General features: G+C 36.7%; 1 protein-coding gene across 2 annotated transcripts in view; it reads left to right on the top strand.

Annotated features, from left to right (window-relative positions):
• cnnm2b (cyclin and CBS domain divalent metal cation transport mediator 2b) overlaps positions 1–11,546 on the top strand; it is a 55,295-nt gene extending 43,749 nt beyond the window's left edge. The window contains exons 4-8 of one of the 2 annotated variants that reach the window (XM_087237319.1): positions 1,328–1,497; positions 1,731–1,824; positions 4,221–4,283; positions 6,067–6,245; positions 9,558–11,546. In XM_087237319.1, coding sequence (XP_087093445.1) covers positions 1,328–1,497; positions 1,731–1,824; positions 4,221–4,283; positions 6,067–6,245; positions 9,558–9,770 — 719 coding nt within the window. In that variant the 3' untranslated portion in view covers positions 9,771–11,546. The remainder of the gene's footprint in view (positions 1–1,327; positions 1,498–1,730; positions 1,825–4,220; positions 4,284–6,066; positions 6,246–9,557) is intronic. The other variant, XM_087237318.1, reaches the window with a different exon arrangement.
• The last annotated feature ends 673 nt before the right edge of the window (positions 11,547–12,219 follow it).

Consider the following 12,219-nt stretch of genomic DNA (forward strand, 5'->3'; position numbering starts at 1 on the left):
GTGATGTCAATGCTGAAAAGAGATTTTGTGCAGCCCTATAGCATCAGCCCACATTTTATAGGAGCTCTAGAAATTTGTTCCATTAAATAAGCACTTAAAAAACATTTTATTTAAAACATTATTATCCAGGAACCACATCAACAAGCTTAGTTTTGAAGCAAAAATGAGCATAACAATTGACAAAAATAAGGGAAAGAAGTATAAATGAAACAATCAAATTCCTAAATTCATTCATTCATTTACTTTTAGGCTTATTCCCTTTATTAATCTGGGGTCGCCACAGTGGATTGAACCGCCATCTTATCCAGCATATGTTTTACGCAGTGGATGTCCTTTCAGCTGCAATCCAGCACTGGGAAACACCCATACACTCTCATTCTCACACATACAATATGGACAATATTAGCCAATTCACCTATAGCGCATGCATTTGGACTGTGGGGGAAACCGGAGCACCCCACATAGAAGTGTTAACTGACCCAGCCGAGGCTCAAATCAGCGATCTTCTTGCTGTTAGGTGACAGCGTTACCCACTGCACCACTGTGCCGCCCACAAAATTACAAAATTAAATATAAATTTTTTATCATTTACTATGACGACACTGCAGGGAATTTCATGGTAACTACTAGCAGGTTGAGCTAAAGATCTGTACTTTGCTCTCTGTCACTCTCTGATGAGTAAATTTTCTCTACACTACTATGGGTATTGTTGTTTTTATGCACAAATTTCACTATTTTCTTCTCACATTATTGGTTGATTGCTAATTAGGATAGCTATTTGTTTCAGCTGTGTTGTGGTAAAAATGATTAAAAAATAAGTGTTTTTATAATGCTCAACCTGATGAAGATCGTGTAGTACAGGATGTTAACCTAATAAACAGTTTTTATGTTAACTGTGTTATGTTTACTGTTTTTGAGAGCAACAGTTATTTTTATCTTAATAAAATATTTAATAGTTTATTTTATAGCCTATTTTTGTTTGTATATTATTCATATTTCACTGTTAACTATTTTATTCAGTTATTGCAAACTGATGGGCACAACAAAACCATTTACAAAGTATTACAATTTGTCTTTAAATGTTTATATATATCAGTTATATATCAGTTTTCCAATGGAGATAATGAATGTGTTTTTTACTTCTGGAACTCGACTGTTGTGTTCTATATATTGTTTAATTAAAAAATTTGAAAATCAACTAGAGAGTTCATTATTATCTGTACTTATTGTTTATAAAGGTCTTAAGTTTACAATTTTAACTTCAAAAAAAAAAAAAAAAAGGATCAAAATTATGAAAATAATGATCATCTTTTCTTTTGCTTTACAGAAGTTGAGCCATTCAGTCCCAGCCAGATGTCCGAAAAGATCCTTCTGCGTCTCCTCAAACACCCCAATGTCATCCAGGAGGTCAAATATAATGACAAGAATAAAAAGGCCATCGAACATTACCTCTTCCACCGCAACAAGCCTGTGGACTATTTCATCCTCGTCCTGCAGGTCAGCTTGTTTGTTTGGTCCAGGGCCGTGGAGGGCATAGAGAAAGAACGGATTGAGGTTATTAGCCTAGAACAAGCTGGGATTTTCGCAAGTATTTAACACCCCCAGTTTGAAACCTAGGGAAAATTGGTTCAGTATTGTGATAGAGAGACTTTTCTACTTAAATTTGCTGAACATAACAGTTGTTGTTGGCTCTATTGAAAGTCTGGTCTTCAATGTGATTGTTCTCTAAGGGGAAAGTGGAGGTGGAGGCAGGCAAGGAGGGTCTGAGGTTTGAAGCTGGAGCTTTCTCTTCATATGGGATGATGGCTCTCACTGCTTCTCCAGGTAAACATTATTAAATGCAGATGTCTGTCATTTGGTTGGCAGAATACCAATTTGCACTTTTCTGCATTCTATATATCTGCTTAAATATATTTAAGCCTCTATTTTAGATTAGTATATTTGTATTTGGGGTGTATGATATTGATCAAAGAAACAAAAACTGTTTTGGGGATTTTCTTCCATGTAAAATTAGACTTAATTTTATTGTACCTCTATACCTTAGCCTGGCTCAGGCAGGTCATCAATAAATAAACAAAATACTAAAATCACCTATAGTATTTGGATTTGAACTTATCTAATAGGATAGTCATTGATTAAATGGGATAGGTGATGGCAAGTACATGTCACATGTCTTAAAGGGTTTGTTCACCCAAAAATTTAAATTCTGTTATTAATTACACACCCTTTTCATTTCAATCACCTGAGACCTTCATAAATTTCTGGAACAAGAATTAAGATATTTGTGATGAAAATATCACTCTGCTGAAAGCACTCTGATTCTCCAAAGACAGCAACAGTCCTGATACATTCAATGTCTAAAAAAGAATTCCAAAACACTGTTAAAACATTGGTGCGACAGTGGTTAGCACTGTCACCTCACAGCAAGAAGGTCGCTGATTCAAGTCTTGGCTGGGTCAGTTGACATTTCTGTGTGGAGTTTGCATGTTCTCCCCTTGTTCATGGGTTTCCTCTGGGTGCTCCGGTTTCTCACACTACTCCAAACACATACACTTTAGGTGAATTGGGTAAAATTGTCCGAAGTGTATGTGTGTGAATGAGTGTGTATGGATGTTTCCCAGTGATGGTTTGCAGCTGGAAGGGCATCCGCTGTGTAAAAAATATGCTGGATAATTTGGTGGTTCATGGCAACCACAGATTAATAAAGGTACTAAGCCAAAAATAAAATGAATGAATGTCAAAACATTCCATGTAACTTCAGTGGTTCAACTCTAATCTTACGAAGCCCCAAGAACACTTTTGTGTGCAATAAATATTGTAAAAGCGACTTTCTTTGGTGTAGGTTTCCTACACACCTTACAAATCAATAAATTCCTAAACCACATGGAATAAAATATATGAATAAAAATATAAAACAGCAGCATTAGGTATATATGAATCCAAATATATACAAAGACATTAATGTTCAATAAATAGTTATTTTTTGTCAAGCCCTGCATAAGACAAGTGATTTGGAAAGTAAAAATGGATGCATTTAGTTATTATTATTGTTATCTTTAATCATAATAAACTGCTGGTCTGCCAAGAATTGCAGATAGGTTGTGGCTTCCACTGTTAACGTTACATTTACATAGAGTATTTTATTATCTTTAGTGTTCACTTTCAATTTATTGGAATCTTTTTTTTTAAATATTAGTACAAATTTTGTTTGAAAATATTTTAAGTTTAAAATAGAAAGCTTTTGCTTTTTGAGTATTGAATTTTTAATATATAATTTTATACAAATATATTGCCAAAATATGTTACTATAGCCTCCTAAGGCTTTAGTGGCCACATACGTGGACAGCACATTTTAGCTCTTAAGTAACTATTTAAAATACTTTAAATGTTTTATATTTTGTTACAGACATACAGTGTCATCCTGCAACTGTTTTGCAGCATATGAAATGTCCCAAACACTATTTTTAACTGTCCAAACAATTGTGGAAAAAATTGGTATTTACTCTCTGAGTCAAAACATGTTCAAAAATAATTTATGTTATATATGCATAAAAAGAAGAAAAGAAAAAAAAAACAGTCAGGAAAAGGCGTTTTATGTAAATTCGGACCACGAGTCCACATATATGGACATCATTTTTCTCTAAAAGTACATCTTATCAAAAGATGATACTTAGGTTTTATTCTAATTAGGTTTTAATATGCCCAAATAGCAAAGAGAAATAAAAAAGGCATGTAAAAAATACCTTGGGCCTTAAGAGGATAGTTGAAAACTATAATATTATAGTATTTGTATTAGTGATTTGTGACTTTTGACAGATATTAGTGATGATACCTTCATGATTATATTCTATTACTCTATAAACAGTACATTTCATTGGTCCAACCGAACATATAATCACACATATGAAATATCATGAGATTTTTTCAAATATTCCAATCATTAAAAAATTGATAGTTGAATATTCTGCCAAATAATAAGCCAGTGTCACTCAGTAGTTATTGAATACCACAGAACAGAAGCGACCTCTTGTGGTGAGAACATGTAGCTACAGTAATACCAGCAGTGCTTTTTATGGTGAATAGGAGAATCTTTTCTTCCTACTGTCATGTAGAGCTCTTTATTTCTGTTCCCTTCACTTCTTTCAGTTACCTTCTAGATTTGTTTCCCACCTTTCGATCATGCCTTTTCTCTTCCTGCTATTCTTTTTTCTTCTCTGCAGTCCCTCTCTCGCTTTCTCGTACCTTTGTGGTCAGTAGGGCTGAGTCTGTGGCTGGATCTCCAGGTATAGGTAAACTGATTTAATTTTTTCAATTGGTCTACACTGTTATCTTAAGTCACAAGAGCTCAGGAAACACAGCACAGCTCAGTCTACGGAGTCTAAAATCAGAACAAGCTTAACTGTACACATTTCATTTTCCTTGATTGATTTCCAAAATGTATGTCAATGGTTACAGTTTTTCAGCATTTTTTTAAAATATTTTTTTTAACAGAAGACAGCCATTTATTTATTTTTTAACACCATTTATTAATCCTAGTCAGTGTTAATCCCATTTCAAGCATTATTTTACTACACTGTATCATTGTATGAGTCAATGCACTGTAAGCTAGCAAAACTGTTACCAATGTTTATACATGAACTACACTTGTGCAAAATTGACAAATCTTTAAGACCTTAAAATTTAGAACTACGTTTTAAGATAGCATAACTAGCATAACCACATTATTTTATTCAACGTTATACACTAGGTTAACAAATGCTGTAATTAATTTATTTGTTGGTTTAGGCTTTTTAAGGCATTAACTAATATTAACAAATGACAAACTTACTTTAAAGTGAATTTTTCAAATGATTGAAATATCAGACTTAACAATAAGAATCTGTTTCTTATTTTAAACACATTGATAAGGTCTGTTTTTGCCCACAAATTTACGGTACGATTTGATTTGTTAACATTAGTCAGCTACATTACTGTCCATTAACTGAGAATGAACATTAGTTCTGCAACATTTACTCGTATTACTATTACATGTTAACAGCATTAGTTATGTTCATGTTGGTTAATGTACATTGAATGTACATACTAATGAATAGTTTCGTTAACGACAAGTTGAAAGCTGTATGAAATAAATTGTTTATTATAAGTTTGAATAAACTAACAGTTGAGAAAAAAATCATTGCAAAATTGTATCCAAATTTGGACTATTGAAACAATGGAATGGTCAGACATCAGTCTGTTAGTCATTGTAAGTCATACCGTATGTTACAGTAAATCCCTCCCACACATTTCTACTTCACAGGCCTCCTGGAGTAAAGGGCGACAGCGAGGCCATGTGCGCGCACGCACACACACCTCTGTACACACATGCACACACATACTGTTCCCTGTTCTCACATACCGCATGCTGACTACCAGCATGTAGAGTTCAGAGCTGGGCCCCTTCAGGCCAGCATTGGAGCCTTGAACTCACACATCCAAACACGGATTACATACATTCCAACCAAATTGTGGCATTATTTGGTTGGAATGCATCACCCCCACTGTGGAAACCTGTGCGCGTGCATATATGCACGTGCATGTGTGTTTATGAATCTTATGGAGTAAAAAAGATTAATTGTATGTGTCAAAAATGTGTGGAATTGTGTATATTTGAGAGTCTGTTAGCTTGTGTTTGTGTGTGAGTGAAGAGAATGTTTGTGTGTGTGCACTTGTAAATTGTCCCCCTCGTTATGAAGTGGAAAACCTAAGCTGTGTTTAATTAAAAACAAGCCAATCTTCACTTTAAAAGCTCTTAGGCTTTTTATCTTGCCAGTGGCAACACTTTTACATGCATGAAACACCCCTTTACAACTGCAAATGATGTTATTGAGTTCTAAAAAGCTGTTACAAGCTGCTTTGAATAATCATTTTCCATGTTCTACTTGTTGTCTCTATAAAGTTGAGGGTTTCAGGCATGTGTTGAACCCTTTATAAGGCTTCGCAGAATGCAACCACTTTTTTTTCTATGTTTTTTTCCTGGTTTCTGAAATCATAATTCTGTTTTTTTTTTTTTTTTCCTTTGTGCAGAAAACAAATCCCCACCTCGATCATTTGGACTGAATCATTCTGACTCATTAAATCGTAGTGAGCGAATTGAAGTCATCACACCTTCACTGGGCAGCAGTAACAACCAGCTCAATGCCTTCCTGCAGATCTATGTGCCAGACTATTCTGTCAGAGCTGTGTCAGACGTACAGTACATTAAGGTAAACTGAAATGCCATTACAAAGCCAACATACATAAAACAAAATTGTTCAAAAGCTTTTTACAGCACTTTTGGTACCATTTTGGCAGCTTTCAAAATGGTATCAATGGGCTTTTAAACTGGTTAGGTTTAGGGCTGAGGTTAGTAGAGATGTCAAGATTACAGACTTGGCATTTCCCACTTTCTACATTCATGCCCATCTGAATCAATTCTTAAACATTGCTGATTGGCCATTGTGTTCACATACTCAACAGATATGACTGTGATTGGCTCCAATGATCATCTTTTGACCCTCTTCACAATTGCTTACACACATATATGGACACAGGAGCATCTAAAAGCTATGTCTATCAGAGGATCTGTCTATAAGCGGATATACGAGTGGTCTGCTGTCAGATCGGCTGATAGATGTTGCATTTCACTTGCAGGATTATCTTTTATGAGGCAAAGGGCCAATTGTATTTTTGTTGCAATTTTATATTTTAGATCTATTTCATAGCAAATTTTATTGATTTTTTTTTAAGTTTTTTTATTCAGCGTTTATTTAAAAAAAAACATGATAGTAAAACACAAACGCAGTTATAAATGTATTAAAACAAATGCTTTGTTGTTGTTTTTTTTATCATAATAATGACAAAAAAATACTCATTTGTGCATCTTACCTCTGTGTGCAGTCATGCTGTCAATGTAGATGATTTATTCAGGGAAATTTTCTTACCCCTTGGTTTTAAGTGTGGTCCTGAAAAATCTCTGTTTCAAGGGCTGTTTAGCTCTTCCTTTTAGCCCCACGCCTTCAGGCTAAAGAGAATTGGGACACCCCTATGGGTTAGAACTGGGATTGAGCCTAAATTAGCTCATACCATTAGAGTAGGGTCATCAGTCGGTCACTTCTGTACATATTGGTATTTAAGTGGCTAGTGGTAGATATCACTCATCAGATTTTCGCTTTGAAACACACATAACTGAGTTGTATGCAAAGAGTTTTACCCATGAATGTAGTGGTGAGGCAAATTCAGTGGCAGGTTCTGGGTACTCGCCTGTTCATTTGTTCTTTGCTGAGCAGTACCACTGTACGAGAGGAGTTTCCTCTAAGACAGCATGTGGTCAGATTGTGTATTTTTTTCCTCTGGAAATATCATAGTTTCTGGATGTGGTAGATTCCTGCCCCCGGACAATTCTCATAACCACTGTGTTGGATGGATGGACATCCAGAATGTTGATGCGGTGCTTGTGAGTTTATGGGGATGCTAAGATTTTGGATAGCATAGCTCCATGTGCAAGTTCCCTCTATTACTACCAGCACTGTGGTTAACATGTAGAGAGATCTGAGGATCACAGTGGGAACAAATGCACTGGATGAATCTCCATGGACGTTCCACACGTCTCCAGCACACCTCATCCAAGCTTCAGATGAAACCTCAGGTCCATCCCGTGGCATAGCCTCTCTCATTTAAAGACACAGATCGGAGGGTGAGCTGTCATGCATCTACTCTTCACCCTCAGGGGTTGCCTGGAAGGCCAGGTATAAGAAAGACAATCTGTCTTTGCCCCATGTCCTTTTCTACTTAAAGTGGACATGGAGTTCTCGGAGGCTTTCAAGGCACCTTTCAATGCCAGAGCCATTAATTCTGTGGGGTTGTGGGGTGTATGTGGTCATTCCCCAGATGCCCCCCTTCAGCTTGTGTTCAGCTGAAAAAAGAGCAAGCTCTCCCTTATGCAGAGCATCTTTTTTTTTCAGGGTGGTGCTGGACAACTAAACGTGTCCAGTCAGTGCTCTCCTGCCAAAATCAGTTCAGAGGAAAACATCTTTAGCATTACATATAATAAGGGGGAAAAATGGCAAATTAAAACAACAAACACTTTTTTTTTGGCTCAGTTTGTTTACATTGAGAGTTTATAAAATGTAAGTTCTGTATCCAGCCTCCAGGGGGGGGCGATCAGGATGTTTTGGCCTCACTGTTTAGGACAATGGTCCCCCACCTTTTTATCACTGCAGCCCGGTTTTCTCAGAAGATGACAAGCTGACAAAACATTGCTGTCCATCTGATACACGTTTTATTTATGGAGAAAAAAAAGCACTGCAGTATTTGGTGTTCTGTGTTTGTCTGAGATAATTAGGCCCGATTCCAATTCTACCTCTAAGCCCTTCCCCTTAACCCTACACCTCGTTTTGCACATTCACATGAAGGTGTATCGATTGATAGCCCTCGAAAGAGAGATTTTTCAGGACCACACTCGAAACCAAGGGGTACGAAAATTTCTAAGAATACACCGGCCACAACGGCTTCATAGCTGCAAACGGAAGTCAGAAGATCCATAAATTAGTATTTGTTGTCAATATGACAAATTTCTATGACAAATGTATGTTTCAATACATTTATATCCACGTTCGAGTTTTACCGCCATCTTCGCGGTAATTTCGCTATCTTTATATACCAAATACCAAAAAATAACGCAACTGCAATAACTACAGCAGTTGCGATCGACGATTTCATATGAAGAAAGAGATGGCGATGACATCTGATGGCATGTGCAGGTGCTGTAGTGGAGTCCCATTTCTTTGGGGTAAATTTTGAAGCCCTTGCCCTTCACACTTTTGGGGAAGGGGTAGGGTTATAAAAAATAGAATTGGGCCTTTCTACCTAAAAGTGTATATTCCATACCAGCTGAAGCTGATAATACGGTCAGTTCTTGTCACGTGACTCGCGATGCTCTCCTGGGATTCATCTAGCTGTGTGTGTCTGAAGGGCGTGAGTGAGTCACACCGCACTGCTTGCATTGGAAATAAAGAACTTGCGCAAACTCTAAAAAAGACGCGATATGCGAACACCCGCTAAAAGGCATTTGCAATCTCCAGCAGTTGATCTTCTTGCACAGACATGGTGGATTCATCTGATTTGTTGAGTTGTGAATCTGTTTCTCGGCAGTTCGCGGGGGCCTTTACTGGGCGTTTTTTTAATTAGCAAAGAAACTTTCCAATGACGTCTGTTTCTTACTCATTTTGCTGCTTGTGGGTCAAATTTGGGCACTCAAGTGAACGAGATGTAAGCGAGAGAATACGGTAATTTTTCAAAATAATCATTCAGACTCAGCTAATAGATGAAACTGAAATAATTAATGATTTCTTGTGCATCCCGGTACTAATTGATCCACAGACTGGTACCGCTCCGTGGCCTGGTGGTTAAGGACCACTGGTTTAGGACACACATTGTAGAAGAGACCAAAAACAACATTAGAAACCTGTAACATAGCTTAATTGCGGCATTTTAACATGAGCTTTTGTAAGTTGCCCTGTTCTCTTTGTTTTCAACAGGTAACGCGACAGCAGTATCAAAATGCCGTCATGGCCTCACGCATAGACAAAACCCCACAGTCCTCAGAGAGCGAGTACACCAAAATCGAAATGGCTTTGACAGAGCTCCACGATGGACTGACCGATGAAACCACCACGCTGTTCAACCAGACACAGAACTGCGTCGTCCACAACAAGTCCAACCACACAGGCCACAGCGAGGGTCCCATCTAGCCCTCAGCGGGGTGGTGGAGAAACACCACCCCAAACCGATATAAACTAACAGTGCAGTACTACTGGGGCTTAAGCTTGGGTTGACCCGACGCAATATGGAATAGTCCAGTGACCCGCTTCGGACCCCTTCATCCTGATAAACCGCAGTGTTTATGTCCCCCAGACCAAAGAGTTTGGAGGATGGACATTGTTGTGCTCGGATGAGCCCCTCCAGCTACACTCAGACTGTCCCGCGATGTTCACAAACACAAAAGACGTACTCCAGACAGATGTAATAGGGTGAATCAAAGACTGTTCCAAATACCGCTTTGAAGGAAACCATGAACCAAGAGCATTCTACTCACATATTTATTTATTTTGTATGCATTTGTATATATGTGCGTGTCTGAGGATATAATTGTTGGCACATGCAAACCTGTCTGTAAATTGTGCATGTGTATATGTGTGCCTCTATGAGTGTCACATGCTATATATATATACAGTTACAGATACATCATTGTATATGTACTGGTGAGGGTCTTTTACATGTATATTTCAGAAATGCTTATTTCTACTGTCCTAAATCTGGTATATCACTTTTAGACCTTTTTTTTTTGTTAAATATATATATATGAATCATTATGTTGCCTTTAAAAATCATATTAATTTTTAACAAGTGCAATGAAACATTTTATTTAAAAGATGATTTATCATGATTACTGTATTGTAAATTATAGATCTGTTTGTATCTATTCTATTTTATCACGTTTGTATATTTGTTCGGAGATATTTCGGATTCACTTCCAAGGATAAACAGGTCTTTTTTTTTTTTTGTCTGCTTTAAAAGTTGAATTCTATCAAAGGCACAATAATTTTACATTTAAAGCCGAACATGTTTTTATTTAAACTAAATGACAGACCTGTCAGGACTTTATGCAAGGGAGAATCGATATGCATCCGTGCGATTCCTAACCGAATTCAGGCCGTAACATAAAGAGTCATTAAAAGAACTACTACATTAAATCATCTGTAAGAGAGATTCCAATGTGTTTAAAATGGCTGTATGTGTGTGTAATACCTTTGTGTCTCTAACACTGATTTCAGTGGTTATTTATATGACGATGGAAACTCTTGCTATGCATACAGTTGTCTTTGAATGGAACATCATGTTATCGTTTTGTTAATGATGTACCATTTTTTTTTTTTTGAAAGGTGACATTAATTGTCACATTTGACTATTATTTGAACAATCCCAAATCCATTCCTGTGATTATTCCTATATAAATGTGGCAGCTGCATGACCCTGTTTCTACAATGTCAGACTTTGTGGTAAATCTGATTCAGGCAGCTTTTAATACTTCACCCTAGATGTTTTTTTTTTTCTTTTCGTTTTTGTCTTTCAATGGCAACTTGAACCACTCCAGATAAATAAGAGGAATGCATTGCTTTTTGTATTCTATTATTTATACATGGGTCAGTACCACCAACATCCACTACTTGGCACTACGGTCTAACAATTTAGCCAAACTAAACCTTGACAAGGTTATAATCTTACAACTGATGCTCTTTATACCAAAGATTTTACTGAAGAGGTGTGATCAGAGATTGTTGGGCTTTATTTAGTGATAAAGCCAGGATTGATTTGTTTTTTCCCTAGACAGACGCTCTTGTGGGGTTAAATACATTTTTGTTTTCTAATTTGCTTTGTCAATGAATTGTAGCTACTTTGTAACTAAAATGTAAACTTAGGGAGGAAAACAGTCTAGAGAAAGTGCTATTAAACATTCATCAGTTTCACTATGGTGTTGTGTTCTTTTACTTGTCCTTTCACTTGCTACAACTTGTTCATTGCTTCATCATCTAAAAGTCTTCCATCAAAGACAAACACAGGATATTTCTGTCACCGTGATATATTTCTATAGGAAATTAGCATCACCCCTGCTCCCTTATTTAAAACAGACTAAACTGTTACGCTGGTTTTTGATTATTGCAGAAATAAGCTCTGTAGCCAGCAATGGTTTATGGTGTTATTGTTGCATTTATTATGATCTTTATGGATTATGTTTTTATTTTATTTTAATAGATTCTAAATACAGTAGTTACTACAAATAGTAAATCAAAAGGTTTCAGAAGTATCCTGGTTCTTTAAATAAAGTCAACATGTCACAGTATGTATCAGCCTTGCTAAGGGTGAGCTGTCAGAAGATGGTATGTCACATTAACCATGCCACACTTGCAATCTATAGTCTATAAATACAGGTGTAACACTGGTGGTTCTTTCATACAAGTGCTTCTCGAGTAACCATGCCACATGGCATATTGACTTCATTTACAGAACCAGGTTACCACTGTAACCCTTTATTCTATTTCATCTCAGTCAATAGAAAAAAGAAATGCATTATTCAACATGAGAAATCCAATCCCTATTTCATCCAGTGTCTCTAAACGTGGTTCTGACAAAGACTTCAAG

The sequence above is a fragment of the Danio rerio genome, chromosome 1, assembly GCF_052040795.2.
Source record: "Danio rerio strain M-AB ecotype USA chromosome 1, GRCz13ab, whole genome shotgun sequence".
Classification (NCBI taxonomy): domain Eukaryota; kingdom Metazoa; phylum Chordata; class Actinopteri; order Cypriniformes; family Danionidae; genus Danio; species Danio rerio.